Source organism: Anolis sagrei, chromosome 6, assembly GCF_037176765.1.
Source record: "Anolis sagrei isolate rAnoSag1 chromosome 6, rAnoSag1.mat, whole genome shotgun sequence".
NCBI lineage: Eukaryota > Metazoa > Chordata > Lepidosauria > Squamata > Dactyloidae > Anolis > Anolis sagrei.
The window spans coordinates 2,312,424-2,333,696 of NC_090026.1; the positions used below are offsets into that span (position 1 = coordinate 2,312,424).

Here is a 21,273-nt window from a genome sequence, read left to right on the forward strand (position 1 = left end):
CGACGGCTTTCATGGCTGGAATCACAAGGGTTGTTGTAGGGTTTTTGGGCTATATGGCCATGTTCTAGAAGCATTCTCCCCTGACCTTTCACCCACATCTATGGCAGGCATCCTCAGAGGTTGTGAGGTTAAATGTAAACAGTTTGCAACCATTTTTAAAAACAAACCAACAGTTTGTATTGTCGACGGCTTTCATGGCTGGAATCACAAGGGTTGTTGCAGGTTTTTTGGGCTATATGGCCATGTTCTAGAAGCATTCTCTCCTGACATTTCATCTGGCAAGCATCCTCAGAGGAAGTGAGGTCTGTTGGAACTAGGAAAAAGGGTTCATATATCTGTGGAATGACCAATGACAAAGAACTCTTGTCTGTTGGAGCTAGGTGTGAATGTTTCAACTGACCACCTTGATTAGCATTTGATGGCCTGGGAGTGCCTGGGGCAATCTTTTGTTGAGAGGCACACAGATATATAACCTAATTTTCCTAGTTCCAACAGACCTCACTACCTCTGAGGATGCTTGCCATAGATGCAGGTGAAACGTCAGGAGAGAATGCTTCTAGAACATGGCCATATAGCCCAAAAAACCTGCAACAACCCTTGTGATTCCAGCCATGAAAGCAGTCGACAGTACAAATTGTTGGTTTGTTTTTAAAAATGGTTGCAAACTGTTTACATTTAACCTCACAACCTCTGAGGATGCCTGCCATAGATGTGGGTGAAAGGTCAGGGGAGAATGCTTCTAGAACATGGCCATATAGCCCAAAAAACCTGCAACAACCCTTGTGATTCCAGCCATGAAAGCCGTCGACAATACAAATTGTTGGTTTGTTTTTAAAAATGGTTGCAAACTGTTTACATTTAACCTCACAACCTCTGAGGATGCCTGCCATAGATGTGGGTGAAACGTCAGGAGAGAATGCTTCTGGAACATGGCCATATAGCCCCCCCCCCCAAAAAAAACCCAAACTACTACAACCCAAACCAATAATTTAATTAAAAAAACAATCACACACACACCAACAAAATAAAAACAGCTTAAAAGATGAAAACAATTATTGGGCTTTTTGGGAAGTCCATGCAACCCCCAAGGAGGTTCCTGAGGTTGAAATCTGACCCTCTGCCAATTGGAGTAGGTTGGGGGCCCCAGTCCACTACTTCATTCTGAGGATCTCAGGTAGAGAGGGACCTGCCCTTTCACCTTTTTTCTCTTGACTAGAGAAGGGAAATAACCTGCTGCTATGATCTTCAGTCTAAAGGGAGTCTAAACTGTGGGATAGACACAAGAACTGGGAAGCCCTGGCCCTTGAGCACTCTAACTGGAGGTCAGCTGTGACCAGCAGTGCTGCAGAATTCGAAGAGGCACGAATGGAGGGCGAAAGAGAGAAACGTGCCAAGGGGAAGGCACGTCAAGCCAACCCTGACCGGGACCACCTCCCACCTGGAAACTGATGTCCTCACTGCAGGAGAACATGGGACCAAGAATAGGGTTCCACATCCACCTACGGACCTACCGCCAAGACACTACACCTGGAGGAACATCATCCTCAGGCTACGAGGGATTGCCTTACAACAACAAACAACAAAGGGAGGAATGGCCTTCTTTCCCTAATCTGTGAACCAGAAATGTACTGTGAACCAGGATGTTGGCCTGCATCAATAGGAGCATCGTGTCTAGATCTAGGGAAGTCATGCTCCCCATGCTCTATTCCGCTTTGGTTAGACCACACCTGGAATACTGTGTCCAATTCTGAGCACCACAATTGAAGAGAGAGATTGACTCTAAGCTGGAATGTGTCCAGAGGAGGGCGACTCAAATGATCAAGGGTCTGGAGAAACAAGCCCTATGAGGAGCGGCTTAAGGAGCTGGGCATGTTTAGCCTGAAGAAGAGAAGGCTGAGAGGAGATATGATAGCCATGTATAAATATGTGAGAGGAAGCCACAGGGAGGAGGGAACAGATCAAGGGTCTGGAGAACAAGCCCTATGAGGAGCGGCTTAAGGAGCTGGGCATGTTTAGCCTGAAGAAGAGAAGGGTGAGAGGAGACATGATAGCCATGTATAAATATGTGAGAGGAAGCCACAGGGAGGAGGGAGCAAGCTTGTTTTCTGCTTCCTTGGAGACTAGGACGCAAGGGAACAATAGCTTCAAACTACAAGAAAGGAGATTCCATCTGAATATGAGGAAGAACTTCCTGACTGTGAGAGCCGTTCAGCAGTGGAACTCTCCGCCCCGGAGTGTGGTGGAGGCTCTTTCTTTGGAAGCTTTTAAACAGAGGCTGGATGGCCTTCTGTCAGGGGTGATTTGAATGCCATATTCCTGCTTCTTGGCAGAATGAGGTTGGACTAGATGGCCCAGGAGGTCTCTTCCAACTCTTTGATTCTATGATTCTGTGATTTGAATGCAATATTTCTGCTTCTTGGCAGAATGGGGTTGGACTGGATGATAGCCCATGAGGTCTCTTCCAACTCTTTGATTCTATGATTCTATGAACGCATCTCCCCCTATGAACCATCGCGGAGATTAAGATCCTCCGGGGAGGCCCTGCTTTCCGTCCCGCCATTGTCACAGGCACGACTGGTGGGGACGAGAGACAGGGCCTTCTCGGTGATGGCTCCCTGGCTATGGAACTTCCTTCCTGGTGAGATCAGGTTGGCCCCCTCCCTCCTGTCCTTCAGAAGGATGGTCAAAACTTGGCTGTGGGATCCAGATTTCGGGACAGGGCAATAAAGCAACAATGGGAAAGATGACCAAGCCAATTAGATTTGACGTGGATGACTAGGACGGTTTTAAATGGTGTATTTTAACATTTTGATAAATGTTTTTAATGTTTATGTATGTGTATAGGAATTTGTGTCCCGGCATTGAATGTTTGCCGTGTATATGCTGTGCTCTGCCCTGAGTCCCCTGAGTCGGGGTGAGAAGGGCGGAATATAAATGTTTTAAATTTAATAATAATATAGAATCATGTTGTTGTTCATTCGTTCAGTCGTCTCCGACTCTTCGTGACCTCATGGACCAGCCCACGCCAGAGCTCCCTGTCGGCTGTCACCACCCCCAGCTCCTTCAAGGTCAGTCCAGTCACATAGAATCATAGAATCCTAGAATCAAAGAGTTGGAAGAGACCTCCTGGGCCATCCAGTCCAACCCCATTCTGCCAAGAAGCAGGAATATTGCATTCAAATCACCCCTCACAGATGGCCATCCAGCCTCTGTTTAAAAGCTTCCAAAGAAGGAGCCTCCACCACACTCCGGGGCAGAGAGTTCCACTGCTGAACGGCTCTCAGAGTCAGGAAGTTCTTCCTCATGTTCAGATGGAATCTCCTCTCTTGTAGTTTGAAGCCATTGTTCCTTTGCGTCCTAGTCTCCAAGGAAGCAGAAAACAAGCTTGCTCCCTCCTCCCTGTGGCTTCTTCTCACATATTAATACATGGCACTCATCATATCTCCTCTCAGCCTTCTCTTCTTCAGGCTAAACATGCCCAGCTCCTTAAGCCACTCCTCATAGGGCTTGTTCTCCAGACCTTTTATCGTTTTAGTCGCCCTCCTCTGGACACATTCCAGCTTGTCAATATCTCTCTTCAATTGTGGTGCCCAGAATTGGACACAATATTCCAGGTAAAGTGGTCTAACCAAAGCGGAATAGAGCATGGGGAGCATGACTTCCCTGGATCTAGACACTAGGCTCCTCTTGATGCAGGCCAAAATCCCATTGGCTTTTTTTGCCGCCACATCACATTCCTGGCTCATGTTTAACTTGTTGTCCACGAGGACTCCAAGATCTTTTTCACACGTACTGCTCTCGAGCCAGGCGTCCCCCATTCTGTATCTTTGCATTTCATTTTTCCTGCCAAAGTGGAGTATCTTGCATTTGTCCCTGTTGAACTTCATTGTGTTAGTTTTGGCCCATTCATCTCTCTCATCTGTCAAGATCGTTTTGAATCCTGCTCCCGTCCTCTGGAGTATTGGCTATCCCTCCCAATATCAGTTCAGAAGCATCATAGAGGCTTTCTCCTTGCCATCGCGGACAAGGTGTATACATGACCCATAGTGTTGTGGCTGAAGTTCAAACAGAGGTTTGATGATGCCTTAGCTGTGTATTTCTGCATGGCAGGGGATGGACTAGACCAGTGGTTCTCAACCTTCCGGATGCCGTGACCCCTTAGTAGAATTCCTCATGTTGTGGTGACCCCTAACCATATAATTATTTTTGTTGCTACTTCACAACTGTAATTTTGCTATTGTTATGAATCGTGATGTAAATATCTGATATGGAAGATGTATTTTCATTCACTGGACCAAATTTGGCACAAATACCCGATACGCCCACATTTGAATCCTAGTGGGGTTGGCGTGGATTGATCTTGTCATTTAGGAGTTGTAGATACTGGGATTTATAGTTCACCTGCAATCATTCTGAACTCCACCAATGATGGAATTAAACCAAACTTGCCACACTGAACTCCCATGACAAATTTTGCTACTGTTACAAGTCGTAATGTAGCTATCTGATATGCAGGATGTATTTTCATCCACTGGACCAAATTTGGCATTTGGGAGTTGTAGTTGATTTTTGTCATTTGGGAGTTGTAGTTGCTGGGATTTATAGTCCACCTACAATCAAAGAGCATTCTGGACTCCACCAAGGATGGAATTGAAACAATTTTAGCACACAGAACTCCCATGACCAACAGAAAATACTGGAAGAGTTTGGTGGGCATTGACCTTGAGTTCTGGAGTTGTAGTTCATCTACATCTGGAGAGCACTGTCGACTCAAACAATGATGGATCTGGACCAAACATGGCACAAATTCTCAAGATGCCCCAATGTGAACACTGGTGGAGTTTGGGGAAAATAGATCATGACATTTGGGAATTGTACTAATTAGGTCCTTGTGGGTTTTTTCGGGCTATAGGGCCATGTTCTAGAGGCATTTCTCCTGATGTTTCACCTGCATCTATGGCAAGCATCCTCAGAGGTAGTGAGGTCTGTTGGAATTAGGACAATGAGTTTATATATCTGTGGAATGGCTGCGGTGGGGCAAAGAGCTCTTGTCTGCTGGAGCCAGGTGTGAATGTTTCAACTGATCACCTTCATTAGCATTTGAAGGCCTGGCTGAGCCTGGGAAAATCTTTTGTTGAGAGGTGTTAAGATGTGCCTGGTTGTTTCCTCTCTGCTGTTTTGCTGTTGTAATTTTAGAGTTTTTTAATACTGGTAGCCAGATTTTGTTCATTTTCATGGTCTCTTCCTTTCTGTTGAAATTGTCCACATGCTTGTGGATTTCAATGGCTTCTCTGTACTAATTGTACTAATTGCTGGGATTTATAGTTCACCTAGAATCAAAGAGCGCTCTGAATCACACCACCGATAGAAATGGGCCAAACGTCCCACACAGAACCCCCATAACCAACAGAAAATACTGAAGGGATTTTGGATGAACCGACGGTGATTTAGGGGAGATATAGTTCACCTACATCTAGAGAGCACTGTGAACCCAAAGGACTATTCCAAAGGGATTCTTAAGACCATCAGAAATACGTGTTTTCTAATGGTCTTTGGCGACCCCTCTGAAACTCTCTCGTGACCCCTCCAAGATTGAGAAACACTGGACTAGATGGCCCCCGAGACCCCCTGCCCATTGGGGGATTCTCTGATTCTCATGTGCGAGGCCAAACCAGGACGAGGGCCCTTCCAATCAGATAGCTGCTTCTGATCACCCTCTTTTTCAAAATGCAGCCACTCAAAGAACTCCTTGCTAGTGGACGCAAGGCAATCTGCCCGTTGACCACATCCTTGTCCGTGGGCAGAGGGAGGGCTTGAGACCCCTCTCTGCCCATGCGCCAAGGCTAGTGGCCAGGAGTGCCTTTCTGGATGGGCTTCTGGATCTCCTTCCACACTTGCTCGATCCTCTCCATCGAGATCCCATGGACAACCACAGAGTCCCGGTACACTTCGAGTTCATCCTTTGGGGGCCCCCACACACGGAAGTGCCTGTCGTGGTGGTACTGGATCCCCGCCGCCAAGGCCAGGAACCCCAGGTAAACGTCATCCAGCGGGAAGACCGGCAGCCGCAACGATGCGCTGTAGAGTTCTGGGATGGCGGGCTGGGGCATGATGAACCCCCCGCCAGAGGCAAAGTTGGGGTACACATTCAGCGGGTAGAAAGCCGTGGACACCGCATATTTCCCCTTTCTCACTACGGCCGAACGGTACTGAATGTTGCCATGGATGAATTCGGAAACGTTGGGCGTCCGGTGAAGGTAATCGGTGAGCGCATCGATGTTGACGAAGAGGTCGTCGTCCCCTGAAAGGCAACAGGGCAACGGTCACTTAGCAACTCTGCATTTGCAAACGGAGGTAATTAATTCACTCATAAATCATGATAAGCATTCCTTTGTTGCCCTACATAGTCCTTTCTCCTGGCTTTGGAAGAACTCCTGCCCAAAACAACTTAAGTGCCTGAGGATGCACTTAAGACAGGAAGGGGCAAACTTTCTAACTTGGGGGGCTGTATGGCGGGACAGAGCAGGGTGGGTGGGCTAGGAGGAAGCGGGTTGATGGTTAGAGTTAAGGTTAGACCCGATATTGCCTACCCCGATATAGAATCCTAGTTGGAAGAGACCTCCAAGGGCCATCCAGTCCAACCCCCTGCCATGCAGGAAGGCACAATCAAAGCATTCCCAATAGACAGCCTCTGCGGAAATGCCTCCAGAGAAGGAGAATCCACCACACCACCTAGACCACCTAGCACTCCCCAGGAAGTTCTTCCCAATCTCCAAGACCACCTAGCCAGAACATGGCCATATAGCCCGGAAAAACCTACAACAACTCTCCAGGAAGTTCTTCCTAATCTCCAAGACCACCTAGCACTCTCCAGGAAGTCCTTTTTAGTATAAGTATATGTTATGTTTGTATTGTCTGGTTTGTATTGTCTTGACTTATTGTACACTGTCCTTTTTTTGTTGCTGTTCACCGCCCCGAGTCGCCCTCGGGCTGAGAGGGGCGGTCAATAAATGCAAATAATAAATAAATAAATAAATAAATAAATAAATAAATAATCTCCAAGACCACCTAGCACTCTCCAGGAAGTTCATCCTAATCCCCAATACCACCTAGCACTCTCCAGGAAGTCCTTCTTAATCTCCAAGACCATCTAGCATTCTCCAGGAAGTTCTTCCTAATCTCCAAGACCACCTAGCAGCTAGAACATGGCCATATAGCCCGGAAAAACCTACAACAACTCTCCAGGAAGTTCTTCCTAATCTCCAAGACCACCTAGCACTCTCCAGGAAGTTCTTCCTAATCTCCAAGACCACCTAGCACTCTCCAGGAAGTTCCTCCTAATCTCCAAGGCCACCTAGAGCTCTCCAGGAAGTCCTTCCTAATCTCCAAGACCACCTAGCAGCCAGAACATGGCCATATAGCCCGGAAAAACCTACAACAACTCTCCAGGAAGTTCTTCCTAATCTCCAAGACCACCTAGCACTCTCCAGGAAGTTCTTTCTAATCTCCAAGACCATCTAGCACTCTCCAGGAAGTTCTTCTTAATCTCCAAGACCACCTAGCAGCCAGAACATGGCCATATAGCCCGGAAAAACCTACAACAACTCTCCAGGAAGTTCTTCCTAATCTCCAAGACCACCTAGCACTCTCCAGGAAGTTCTTTCTAATCTCCAAGACCACCTAGCACTCTCCGGGAAGTTATTTCTAATCTCCAAGACCACCTAGCACTCTCCGGGAAGTTCTTTCTAATCTCCAAGACCACCTAGCACTCTCCGGGAAGTTCTTCCTAATCTCCAAGACCACCTAGCAGCCAGAACATGGCCATATAGCCCGGAAAAACCTACAACAACTCTCCAGGAAGTTCTTCCTAATCTCCAAGACCACCTAGCACTCTCCAGGAAGTTCTTTCTAATCTCCAAGACCATCTAGCACTCTCCAGGAAGTTCTTCTTAATCTCCAAGACCACCTAGCAGCCAGAACATGGCCATATAGCCCGGAAAAACCTACAACAACTCTCCAGGAAGTTCTTCCTAATCTCCAAGACCACCTAGCACTCTCCAGGAAGTTCTTTCTAATCTCCAAGACCACCTAGCACTCTCCGGGAAGTTATTTCTAATCTCCAAGACCACCTAGCACTCTCCGGGAAGTTCTTTCTAATCTCCAAGACCACCTAGCACTCTCCGGGAAGTTCTTCCTAATCTCCAAGACCACCTAGCACTCTCCAGGAAGTTCTTTCTAATCTCCAAGACCACCTAGCACTCTCCAGGAAGTTCTTTCTAATCTCCAAGACCACCTAGCACTCTCCAGGAAGTTCTTCTTAATCTCCAAGACCACCTAGCAGCCAGAACATGGCCATATAGCCCGGAAAAACCTACAACAAGTCTCCAGGAAGTTCTTCCTAATCTCCAAGACCACCGAGCACTCTCCAGGAAGTTCTTTCTAATCTCCAAGACCACCTAGCACTCTCCAGGAAGTTCTTCCTAATCTCCAAGACCCACCTAGCACTCTCCAGGAAGTTCTTCCTAATCTCCAAAGCCACCTAGCACTCTCCAGGAAGTTCTTCCTAATCTCCAAGACCACCTAGCACTCTCCAGGAAGTTCTTCCTAATCTCCAAGACCACCTAGCACTCTCCAGGAAGCTCTTCCTAATCTCCAAGACCACCTAGCACTCTCCAGGAAGTTCTTCCTAATCTCCAGGGCCACCTAGCACTCTCCAGGATGTTCTTCCTAATCTCCAAGACCACCTCGCACTCTCCAGGAAGCTCTTCCTAATCTCCAAGACCACCTAGCATTTTCCAGGAAGTTCTTCCTAATCTCCAAGACCACCTAGCACTCCCCAGTTCTTCCTAATCTCCTAGACCACCTAGCACTCTCCAGGAAGTTCTTCCTAATCTCCAAGACCACCTCGCACTCTCCAGGAAGTTCTTCCTAATCTCCAAGACCACCTAGCACTATCCAGGAAGCTCTTCCTAATCTCCAAGACCACCTAGCATTTTCCAGGAAGTTCTTCCTAATCTCCAAGACCACCTAGCACACTCCAGGAGGTTCTTCCTAATCTCCAAAACCACCTAGCACTCTCCAGGAAGTTCTTCCTAATCTCCTAGACCACCTAGCACTCTCCAGGAAGCTCTTCCTAATCTCCAAAACCACCTAGCACTCTCCAGGATGTTCTTCCTAATCTCCAAGACCACCTAGCATTCTCCAGGAAGCTCTTCCTAATCTCCAAGACCACCTAGCACACTCCAGGAAGGTTTTCCTGATCTCCAAGACCACCTAGCACCACTCTCTAGGAAGTTCTTCCTAATCTCCAAGACCACCTAGCACTCCCCAGGAAGTTCTTCCTAATCTCCAAGACCACCTAGCACCACTCCCCAGGAAGTTCTTCCTAATCTCCAAGACCACCTAGCACCACTCTCCAGGAAGTTCTTCCTAATCTCCAAGACCACCTAGCACTCCCCAGGAAGTTCTTCCTAATCTCCAAGACCACCTAGCACTCTCCAGGAAGTTCTTCCTAATCTCCAAGACCACCTAGTACTCTTCCTAATCTCCAGGACCACCTAGCACTCTCCAGGAAGGTTTTCCTGATCTTTCAGTCGTCTCTTTTTCCCTGACATTTGAATCCTTTGTTTCCTTCTTGTGCCCTGGTCTCTGGAACATCAGAAGGTCAGTCCCCCCCTCTGCCTTAATGGGACACCCCTTGAAATTTTGAGACATGGTTCTCATGTTCCATCTTAACCATCTCTTCTCCCAGCTAAACATCCCCCAGGAAGAAAGGAGGAAGGAAAAAGAGAAGGGGGGAAGAGAAGAAGAGAAGGGTGGAAGGGGAGAGAGGGAGGGAGGAAAGAGAGAAGGAAGGAAAGACAAAAGGGAAGGAAGGAAGGAGAAAGGGAAGGAGGGAGGAAAGAGGGAAGAAAGGAAGAGAAGGATGTAAGGGTGGAAGGGAAGGGAGGAAAGAAAAGGAAAGACACAAGGGAAGAAAGGAAGAAAAAAGAGGGGGAGAGGAGGGAAGAGGGCAGGAAGGGAAGAAGGACGAAAGGGTGGAAGGGAAGGAGGGAGGGAGAAAGAGGGAGGGCGGGAAGGAGGAAGGAAAGAGAGAAGGAAGGAAAAAGAGGAAGAGATGGGAGGAAAGGAAGGAAGGACAGAAGAGTGGAAGGGAAGGGAAAGAAGGAAGGAAGGAAGGAAGGAAGGAAGGAAGGAAGGAAGGAAGGAAGGAAGGAAGGGAAGGTGAAAGGGAGATAAGGATGGAAGGAGGAAAGAAAGAGAGAATGAAGGAAAGACAAAAGGGAAGGAAGGAAGGAAAAAGAGGGAGAGAGGGGAGGAAAGGGGAGGAAGGAAGGATGAAAGGGCATAAGGGAAGGAAGGAAGGAAGAGGAAAGGATAGAAGGATGGACAGAAGAGTGTAAGGAAAGGAGGGAAGGAGAAGAGGGAGATAAGGATGGAAGGAGGAAGGAAAGAGAATGAAGGAAAGACAAAAGGTAAGGGAGGAAAAAGGGAGAGGGGAGGAAAAGGGGAAGGAAGGATGGAAGGAAGGACAAAAGGGCATAAGGGAAGGAAGGAAGAAAGAAAGAGGAAAGGATGGAAGGATGGACAGAAGAGTGTAAGGAAAGGAGGGAAGGAGAAGAGGGAGATAATGATGGAAGGAGGAAGGAAAGAGAATGAAGGAAAGACTAAAGGGAAGGAAGGAAAAAGAGGGAGGGGGAGGAAAGGAGGAAGGAAGGACGAAAGGGCGTAAGGGAAGGAAGAAAGGGGAAAGGAAGGATGGAAAAGTGTAAGGAAAGGAAAGGAGGAGGGAAGGAGAAAGAGGGAGATAAGGATGGAAGGAGGAAGGAAAGAGAAGGAAGGAAAGACAAAAGGGAAGGAAGGAAAAAGAGGTAGGGGGAGGAAAAGGGGAAGGAAGGACAAAAGGGTGTAAGGGAAGGAAGGAAGGAAGGAAGGAAGGAAGGAAGGAAGGAAGGAAGGAAGGAAGGGGAAAGGAAGGACAGAAGAGTGTAAGGAAAGGAAAGAAGGAGGGAAGGAGAAAGAGGGAGATAAGGATGGAAGGAGGAAGGAAAGAGAGAAGGAAGGAAAGACAAAAGGGAAGGAAGGAAAAAGAGGGAGGAGGAGGAAAGGGGGAAGGAAGGACAAAGGGCGTAAGGGAAGGAAGGAAGGAAGGAAGGAAGGAAGGAAGGAAGGAAGGAAGGAAGGGGAAAGGAAGGACTGAAGAGTGTAAGGAAAGGAAAGAAGGAGGTAAGGAGAAAGAGGAAGATAAGGATGGAAGGAGGAAGGAAAGAAAGAGAGAAGGAAGGAAAGACAAAAGGGAAGGAAGGAAAAAGAGGGAGGGGGAGGAAAGGGGGAAGGAAGGACGAAAGGGCGTAAGAGAAGGAAGGGAGAAAGGGGAAAGGAAGGATGGAAGAGTAAGGAAAGGAAAGAAGGAGGGAAGGAGAAAGAGGGAGATAAGGATGGAAGGAGGAAGGAAAGAGAAGGAAGAAAAGACAAAAGGGAAGGAAGGAAAGAAAAAGGGAGAGAGGGAAGGAAAGAAAGATTAAGGAAGGAAGAAAGAGGAAAGGAAGGACGGAAGAGTGTAAGGAAAGAAGGAGGGAAGGAGAAAGAGGGAGATAAGGATGGAAGGAGAAAGGAAAGAGAATCAAGGAAAGACAAAAGGGAAGGAAGGAAAAAGAGGGAGGGGGAGGAAAGGGGGAAGGAAGGACAAAAGGGCATAAAGGAAGGAAGGAAGGAAGGAAGGAAGGGGAAAGGAAGGACGGAAGAGTGTAAGGAAAGGAAAGAAGGAGAGAAGGAGAAAGAGGGAGATAAGGATGGAAGGAGGAAGGAAAGAGAAGGAAGGAAAGACAAAAGGGAAGGAAGGAAAAAGAGGGAGAGAGGGGAGGAAAGAAGGATTAAGGAAGGACGAAAGGGCGTAAGGGGAGGGAAGGAGAAAGGGAGATAAGGATGGAAGGAGGAAGGAAAGAGAAAATGAAGGAAAGACAAAAGGGAAGGAAGGAAGGAAAAAGAGGGAGAGAGGGGAGGAAAGGGAGAGGGAAGGTAGGATGAAAGGGTGTAAGGGAAGGAAGGAGGGAGGGAAGGAGAAAGAAGGAGATAAGGAAGGAAGGATGGAAGAAGGAAGAGAAGGAAGGGTAGGATGGTGAGGGAGAGAGGGCCTGAGAAAAGACCCCAAGCATCTATGGCAAGCATCCTCAGAGGTTGGGAATGCCCATGTTCTAGAAGCATTCTCTCCTGACGTTTCGCCTGCATCTATGGCAAGCATCCTCAGAGGTTGGGAATGGCCATGTTCTAGAAGCATTCTCTCCTGCCGTTTCGCCTGCATCTATGGCAAGCATCCTCAGAGGTTGGGAATGGCCATGTTCTAGAAGCATTCTCTCCTGCCGTTTCGCCTGCATCTATGGCAAGCATCCTCAGAGGTTGGGAATGGCCATGTTCTAGAAGCATTCTCTCCTGACGTTTTGCCTGCATCTATGGCAAGCATCCTCAGAGGTTGGGAATGCCCATGTTATAGAAGCATTCTCTCCTGACGTTTCGCCTGCATCTATGGCAAGCATCCTCAGAGGTTGAGAATGGCCATGTTCTTGAAGCATTCTCTCCTGAAGTTTCGCCTGCATCTATGGCAAGCATCCTCAGAGGTTGAGAATGGCCATGTTCTTGAAGCATTCTCTCCTGCTGTTTCACCTGCATCTATGGCAAGCATCCTCAGAGGTTGGGAATGGCCATGTTCTAGAAGCATTCTCTCCTGACGTTTCGCCTGCATCTATGGCAAGCATCCTCAGAGGTTGGGAATGGCCATGTTCTAGAAGCATTCTCTCCTGACGTTTTGCCTGCATCTATGGCAAGCATCCTCAGAGGTTGGGAATGGCCATGTTCTAGAAGCATTCTCTCCTGACGTTTCGCCTGCATCTATGGCAAGCATCCTCAGAGGTTGGGAATGGCCATGTTCTAGAAGCATTCTCTCCTGACGTTTTGCCTGCATCTATGGCAAGCATCCTCAGAGGTTGGGAATGGCCATGTTCTAGAAGCATTCTCTCCTGACGTTTCGCCTGCATCTATGGCAAGCATCCTCAGAGGTTGGGAATGGCCATGTTCTAGAAGCATTCTCTCCTGACGTTTTGCCTGCATCTATGGCAAGCATCCTCAGAGGTTGGGAATGGCCATGTTCTAGAAGCATTCTCTCCTGACGTTTTGCCTGCATCTATGGCAAGCATCCTCAGAGGTTGGGAATGGCCATGTTCTAGAGGCATTCTCTACTGCCGTTTCGCCTGCATCTATGGCAAGCATCCTCAGAGGTTGTCAGATCTGTGTATGCTTGCCACAGATGCAGGCAGAATGTCAGGAGAGAATGGGTTGTTGTAGGTTTTTTCGGGCTATATGGCCATGGTCTAGAGGCATTCTCTCCTGATGTTTCGCCTGCATCTATGGCAAGCATCCTCAGAGGTAGTGAGGTCTGTTGGAACTAGGAAAAAGGGTTTATATATCTGTGGAATGACAGGGTGGGACAAAGGACTCTTGCCTGCTGGAGCTAGGTGTGAATGTGTCAACTGATCACCTTGATTAGCATGTAATGGCCTGACAGTTCCTAGAGCAAACTTTTGCTGAGAGGTGATGAGATGTCCTTGTTTATTTCCTCTCTGTTGTTGTGCTGTTGTAATTTTAGAGTTTTTTTAATACTGGTAGCCAGATTTTGTTCATTTTCATGGTTTCCTCCTTTCTGTTGAAATTGTCCACATGCTTGCGTATTTCAATGGCTTCTCTGTGTAGTCTGACATGGTGGTTGTGAGAGTGGTCCAGCATTTCTGTCTTCTCAAATAATATGCTGTGTCCAGGTTGGTTCCTCAGGTGCTCTGCAGACTCCTTCTCTGGTTGAAGGAGTCTGCAGTGCCTTTCATGTTCCTTGATGCGTGTCTGGGCAAAGGTGCGTTTGGTGGTCCCTATGGAGACTTCTTGTCCACAGCTGCATGGTACACGGTAGACTCTTGCAGAAGTGAGAGGATCCCTCTTGTCCTTTGCTGAACGAAGCATTGGTTGGATTGTCTTGGTGGGTCTGTTGATAGTTTGTGTGTTGTGTTTCCTCATCAGCTTCACTCTGCAGTCAGTGGTTCCCTTGGCGTATGGCAAGAACACTCTTCCTCTGGGTGGATCTTCGTCTTGACTCTCGTGGCTTCTTCTTGGTGGTCTTGCAGCTCTTCTGATGTCTGAGGTGGAGTCTCCCTTGGCCTGGAGAGCCCAGTTGATGTGGTTCAGTTCATCTTGGAGGAGGTGGGCTTCGCAGATTCTTTTTGCACGGTCTGCCAAGGCTTTCATGGTGCTTCTTTTTTTACTTGGGTGATGGTTGGAGTTTCGATGTAGATCTCTATCTCTGTGTGTGGGTTTTCTGTAAACAGTGTGACCCAATTGTTGATCTGGTTTGCGGCTGACTAGGACATCTAGAAAAGGCAGCCTTCCTTCCTTTTCTTCTTCCATGGTGACCTGGATGTTTGGGAGGATGCTGTTGAGATGGTCCAGGAACCCGTTGAGTTCTTCTTCTCCATGGCTCCAAATGGTGAAGGTGTCATCCACATATCTGAACCATATGTTTGGGTGGATGCTGTTGAGATGGTCCAGGAACCTGTTGAGTTCTTCTTCTCCATGGCTCCAAATGGTGAAGGTGTCATCCACATATCTGAACCATATGTTTGGGTGGATGCTGTTGAGATGGTCCAGGAACCTGTTGAGTTCTTCTTCTCCATGGCTCCAAATGGTGAAGGTGTCATCCACATATCTGAACCATATGTTTGGGTGGATGCTGTTGAGATGGTCCAGGAACCTGTTGAGTTCTTCTTCTCCATGGCATTCAGGAGACAATGCTTCTAGAGCAGTGTTCCTCAACCTTCCCAATGCTGTGACCCCTTAATACAGTTCCTCATGTGGTGGTGACCCCCAACCATAACATTATGTTCATTGCTACTTCACAACTGTCATTTTGCTACTGTTATGAATCGTCATGTAAATATCCGATATGCAGGGTGTATTTTCATTCATTGGACCAAATTTGGCACAAATAGTAAATACACCCAAATTTGGTGGAGTTGGGGGGAGACTGATTTTGTCATTTGGGAGTTGTAGTTGCTGGGATTTATAGTAACCTTCAACCAAAAGAGCATTCTGAGCTCTACCGACGATGGAATTGAACCAAACCTGGCACACAGAACTCCCATAACCAACAGAAAGTACTGGAACGGTTTGGTGTGCATTGACCTTGAGTGTTGGAGTTGTAGTTCACGTACATCCAGAGAGCACTGCAGACTCAAACAAGGATAGATCTGTCGAAGGCTTTTTATGGCCGGAATCACTAGGTTGTTGTAGGTTTTTTCGGACTATATGGCCATGTTCTAGAGGCATTCTCTCCTGACGTTTTGCCTGCATCTATGGCAAGCATCCTCAGATGTAGTGAGGATGCTTGCAATAGATGCAGGCAAAATATCAGGAGAGAATGCTTATAGAACATGGCCATATAGCCCGATAAAACCTACAACAGCCCAATGATGGATCTGAACCAAACTTGGCACGAATATTCAATATGCCCAAATGCAAACACTGGTGGAGTTTGGGGAAAATAGACCTTGACATTTGGGAGTTGTAGTTGCTGGGATTTATAGTTAACCTACAATCCTATAGCACTCTGAATCCAGCCCAAAATGGATCTGCACCAAACTTGGCACACTACTGACATGGCCAACATTAACTACTGGTGGGGTTGGGGGGGAGGCTGATTTGGAATTCTGGGAGTTGTAGTTCACCAACACCAAAAAGGATGAGGACAGGCAGAAAGATCTTCAGCCTTCTCTGCCAAAAGCTTTCCTAAGACCATCAGAAATATGTGTTTCATGATGGTCTTTGATGACCCCACTGAAACCCCCTCGTGACCCCCCGAGGGGTCCCGACCCCCAGGTTGAGAAACACTGTTCTAGAGCATGGCCATATAGCCCGAAAAACCTGCAACGACCCCATGTTGTTTGTGTTTGTAAAAGCAACACTTTCCAGGCGCTTTGCTACTGAGAGAGCATCCGGAGAACTGCAAAGTCCTGGTCCGAGGTGCTGTTGTGTTGTGTGATAAGCTTTGAAGTGTGAAGGAATAATCCTTATCTTGATCTGGAAACATTTCCTTCAGCGAAGATTTGCACATTAATCTCCAAGCAGGGCAAGACGTTATGTCACCTTTTCCCTCTGTTTGACAGGCAAGCTGTGGGTGGGCACCTGCCTTTCGTTGTTGTTGTTCATTCGTTCAGTCGTCTCTGGGAGTTCTGTGTGCCAAGTTTGGTTCAATTCCATCGTTGGTGGAGTTCAGAATGCTCTTTGATTGTTGTTGTTCATTCGTTCAGTCGTCTCTGGGAGTTCTGTGTGCCAAGTTTGGTTCAATTCCATCGTTGGTGGAGTTCAGAATGCTCTTTGATTGTTGTTGTTCATTCGTTCAGTCGTCTCTGGGAGTTCTGTGTGCCAAGTTTGGTTCAATTCCATCGTTGGTGGAGTTCAGAATGCTCTTTGATTGTTGTTGTTCATTCGTTCAGTCGTCTCTGGGAGTTCTGTGTGCCAAGTTTGGTTCAATTCCATCGTTGGTGGAGTTCAGAATGCTCTTTGATTGTTGTTGTTCATTCGTTCAGTCGTCTGTGGGAGTTCTGTGTGCCAAGTTTGGTTCAATTCCATCGTTGGTGGAGTTCAGAATGCTCTTTGATTGTTGTTGTTCATTCGTTCAGTCGTCTCTGGGAGTTCTGTGTGCCAAGTTTGGTTCAATTCCATCGTTGGTGGAGTTCAGAATGCTCTTTGATTGTTGTTGTTCATTCGTTCAGTCGTCTCCGACTCTTTGTGACCTCATGGACCATCCCACGCCAGAGCTCCCTGTCGGCCGTCACCACCCCCAGCTCCTTCAAGGTCAGTCCAGTCACTTCAAGGATGCCATCCATCCACCTTGCCCTTGGTCGGCCCCTCTTCCTTTTACCTTCCACTTTCCCCAGCATCATTCCCTTCTCTAGGCTTTCCTCCCTCCTCATGATGTGGCCAAAGGACTTCAACTTTGTCTCTACTCTCCTTCCCTCCAATGAGTAGTTGGGCTTTCTTTCCTGGAGGATGGACTGGTTGGATCTTCTCGCAGTCCAAGGCACTCTCAGAACTTTCCTCCAACACCACAGCTCAAAAGCATCTCTCTTCTTCGCTCAGCCTTCCCGAAGGTCCAGCTCTCACCTCCGTAGGTGACTACAGGGAAGACCATGGCTTGGACTAGGCAATGGATCTTGGTTGCCAGTCTGATGTCTCTACTCTTCACTATTTTATCGAGACTGGACATTGCTCTCCTCCCAAGAAGGAAGCGTCTCCTGATGTCCTGGCCTCAGTCTGCATCTGCACTCATCTTTGCACCTAGAAATACAAACCCTGTCACGGCCTCCACGTTTTCTCCCTCTCTTTCCCAGTTGTCAATCATTCTTGTTGCCATCATCTTGGTTTTTTTGATGTTTAGCTGCCACCCGGCTTTTGCGCTTTCTTCTTTCACCTTGATTAGAAGGCTCCTCAGCTCCTCCTCGCTTTCGTACCTAATGCCAAATGCTAAAGATGGCTGAGGGCCTTCCTGAGGTCTCAGGTTTCAAGTGAGGAAGCTCCAACTCCTGGGCTGTCACTCCTACGTGATGGTTCTTCCCCAGGACACTTCCACTTCCCCTTCCTCTTTCCACCTCGCCCACCTCCCCTCTTACCTTTGAAGACGAAGGCCGCTTGCTGGCAGTGCCTTTGCGCCCACTGCAGGAAGCACCGCTCTTTGAGAGCCAGGTTGTGGTGCGACTCCTCAAAATCCCACATCAGGATGTCTCCGATGCCTTTGCTCTCCTCCCACGCCAGGTTGGAGTGTTTAGAGTGGGGGTCCATGGCCATGAGGAAGACGTGCCTCAATTGGAAGCCCCCCGTCTCTCTCGGTTGGGCCCAGGTACGGCGTAGGACGGACCTCCGATGGTGGGAGAACGGGTGGGACTTGATGGCCAGGAGCAGCAGTGGAGGGCCCTTTGGGGAGAGGTCCTTCTGGCACAGGTCCTCCTGGGAGACCAGTTCATGGCACTGGTAGCGCTGGAGCTGCGGGAAGAAGTCCTCGTAGACGCTCCCGTCGAGGCGGATCGTTGTGGAGCCATTGTTGAGGATGACGGCTTTGTCCCGAGGGGGTGGCGGAGGCTCCAAATGGTGCCGAGTGACAAAGCTGGCGTAGATGACGACGCAGATGAGAACCACCACCATCACCCAAAAGCGGTGGGACTTCTTCATGGTGAGCCTGGGCAGAATCATAGAAACATAGAGTTGGAAGAGACCTGGTGGGCCATCCAGTCCAACCCCATTCTGCCAAGAAGCAGGAAAAACACATTCAAAGCACCCCCAACAGATGGCCATCCAGCCTCTGTTTCAAAGCCTCCACCACACTCCGGGGCAGAGAGTTCCACTGCTCAACATAGAATCCAAGAAACCTAGAGTTGGAAGAGTCCTGGTGGGCCATCCAGTTCCAACCCCATTCTGCCAAGAAGCAGGAAAAACACATTCAAAGCACCCCCCACAGATGGCCATCCAGCCTCTGTTTCAAAGCCTCCACCACACTCCACCTGGTGGGCCATCCAGTCCAACCCCATTCTGCCAAGAAGCAGGAAAATCGCATTCAAAGCACCCCCGACATATGGCCATCCAGAGTCTGCTTCAAACCCTCAAAAGAAGGAGCCTCCACCACACTCTGGGGCAGAGAGTTCCACTGCTGAACATAGAATCCTAGAGTTGGAGAGACCTGGTGGGCCATCCAGTCCAACCCCATTCTGCCAAGAAGCAGGAGAAACAAATTCAAAGCACCCCTGACAGATGGCCATCCACCCTCTGTTTCAAAGCCTCCAAAGAAGGAGCCTCCACCACACTCTGGGTCAGAGAGTTCCACTGCTGAACATAGAATCCTAGAATCCTAGTTGGAAGAGACCTCATGGGCCATCCAGTCCAACCCCATTCTGCTAAGAAGCAGGAAAAACACATTCAATGCACCCCCGACAGATGGCCATCCAGCCTCTATTTCAAAGCCTCCACCACACTCCGGGGCAGAGAGTTCCACTGCTGAACATAGAATCCTAGAATCCTAGAGTTGGAAGAGACCTCATGGGCCATCCAGTCCAACCCCATTCTGCCAAGAAGCAGGAGAAACACATTCAAAGCACCCCTGACAGATGGCCATCCAGCCTCTGCTTCAAAGCCTCCAAGTAAGGAGCCTCCACCACACTCTGGGGCAGAGAGTTCCACTGCTGAACATAGAATCCTAGAGTTGGAAGAGACCTCATGGGCCACCCAGTCCAACCCCATTCTGCCAAGAAGCAGGAAAGACACATTCAAAGCACCCCCTGACAGATGGCCATCCAGCCTCTGCTTCAAAGCCTCCAAAGAAGGAGCCTCCACCACACTCTGGGGCAGAGAGTTCCACTGCTGAACATAGAATCCTAGAGTTGGAGAGACCTGGTGGGCCATCCAGTCCAAGTCCATTCTGTCAAGAGGCAAGAAAATCACATTCAAAGCACCCCCGACAGATGGCCATCCAGCCTCTCTTTCAAAGCCTCCACCACACTCTGGGGCAGAGAGTTCCACTGCTGAACATAGAATCCTAGAGTTGGAAGAGACCTGGTGGGCCATCCAGTCCAACCCCATTCTGCCAAGAAGCAGGAAAATCACATTCAAAGCACCCCCGACAGATGGCCATCCAGCCTCTGTTTCAAAGCCTCCACCACACTCCGGGGCAGAGAGTTCCACTGCTGAACATAGAATCCTAGAATTGGAAGAGATCTGGTAGGCCATCCAGTCCAACTCCATTCTGCCAAGAAGCAGGAAAAGCACATTCAAAGTACCCCCGACAGATGGCCATCCAGGCTCTGTTTCAAAGCCTCCACCACACTCTGGGGCAGAGAGTTCCACTGCTGAACATAGAATCCTAGCGTTGGAAAAGACCTGGTGGGCCATCCAATTCAACCCCATTCTGCCAAGAAGCAGGAAAAGCACATTCAAAGTACCCCCACCAGATGGCCATCCAGCCTCTGTTTCAAAGCCTCCACCACACTCCGGGGCAGAGAGTTCCACTGCTGAACATAGAATCCTAGAATTGGAAGAGATCTGGTAGGCCATCCAGTCCAACTCCATTCTGCCAAGAAGCAGGAAAAGCACATTCAAAGTACCCCCGACAGATGGCCATCCAGGCTCTGTTTCAAAGCCTCCACCACACTCTGGGGCAGAGAGTTCCACTGCTGAACATAGAATCCTAGCGTTGGAAAAGACCTGGTGGGCCATCCAATTCAACCCCATTCTGCCAAGAAGCAGGAAAAACACATTCAAAGTGCCTCCGACAGATGGCCATCCAGCCTCTGTTTCAAAGCCTCCACCACACTCTGGGCAGAGAGTTCCACTGCTAAACAGCTCTTACAGTCAGAAGCAAAATGTATGGCGGGACAGTGAAGACTTTAGCGCCCAGCCCCAAAGAGACACCAAAAGTTTGGGAGCACTAGCTCCGCCCTTCACCTGTAAAACACCTGCCGGTCGGTTCCCTCCTCAGGGTTCTCCCAAACCGCTCTCAGATTCCCTGCCCTCCAGCTATGGCTTCTTGCCTCACCTGCCAAGGAAGGCCTCTTTAGTCTCCTTTCTGCCTCCTGTGACCCAGACAAGGCTCCTTTGCCCTCCTCCTCCTCTTCCCACCTGTGTCCTCCTCCTACCTGTGCCCCACCAGGCTGCAGGCTGGAAATGAAGGCTGAAGGCTGAAGCCTTTGCTGGAGGGAGGCTCCCCTGCCAAGGGCGGTGCCAAAGCCCTCTTCGGCAGGAGGAAAGGGGAGGGAGGAAACCCAGCAGAGAGCCAGAGATGGTCCTCTCTCGGCCTCTTGCCAATGGATTGGGGTGGCCCTTGCCATGCTCTGCAGAAAGGTGGCTAAGGTTCGGTTCTCACCTTGGGGTGGCTTTTAGTCAGTTCAAAATGTATTAAAAGCCTACCAGAGAAAAGGGGAAAAACTCTTCTTTTGATAAGGGGTAAGGTAAATAATGACATTGCCCTGCAGATAAGCCAAGCCAGGTTATTTGCTTTCACTTTTTGTCTAAAATTTCTATTACTTACTTACTGTTACTTAGGTGATCCCTTGTTGTCCGAGTAGGGACAACAAGGGCTAAATATCAAGCAAAAGGTGGGTGCTAGAAACAATATCATACAAAAGCTGACTGGCACAACCTGGGGATCACAACCAGACACAGTGAAGACATCTGCCCTTGTGCTATGCTACTCTG

At 48.6% G+C, this 21,273-nt stretch overlaps 1 protein-coding gene across 3 annotated transcripts; it reads right to left on the minus strand.

Annotated features, from left to right (window-relative positions):
* Positions 1-3,800: 3,800 nt before the first annotated feature.
* On the minus strand, positions 3,801-20,937 carry LOC132777493 (UDP-GlcNAc:betaGal beta-1,3-N-acetylglucosaminyltransferase 9-like). 3 transcript variants are annotated; one of them, XM_060779813.2, is made up of 3 exons: positions 20,698-20,937; positions 17,706-18,268; positions 3,801-6,301 (listed from the first exon to the last, which is right to left on the minus strand). In XM_060779813.2, the coding sequence occupies exons 1-3, from the start codon at positions 20,904-20,906 to the stop codon at positions 5,844-5,846; spliced, it is 1,230 nt and encodes a 409-aa protein (XP_060635796.2). In that variant the 5' UTR covers positions 20,907-20,937; the 3' UTR covers positions 3,801-5,843. The 3 variants fall into 3 exon arrangements, with proteins under 3 accessions (XP_060635796.2, XP_060635798.2, XP_060635795.2); XM_060779815.2 differs by having other exon boundaries at positions 3,803-6,301; positions 20,715-20,759; XM_060779812.2 differs by having other exon boundaries at positions 3,804-6,301; positions 20,615-20,704.
* Positions 20,938-21,273: the final 336 nt, after the last annotated feature.

Bases quoted from the DNA above. Each gene is read 5' to 3' on its own strand.
- LOC132777493 (XM_060779813.2), bottom strand. From the start codon at position 20,906: ATGGCAAGGGCCACCCCAATCCATTGGCAAGAGGCCGAGAGAGGACCA. The intron at 18,269-20,697 runs GTGGGAAGAGGA...GATTCTGCCCAG, and splicing joins CAGGTAGGAGGAGGACACAG to GCTCACCATGAAGAAGTCCC. The intron at 6,302-17,705 runs GTAAGAGGGGAG...GTTGCCTTTCAG, and splicing joins AGCGGCCTTCGTCTTCAAAG to GGGACGACGACCTCTTCGTC.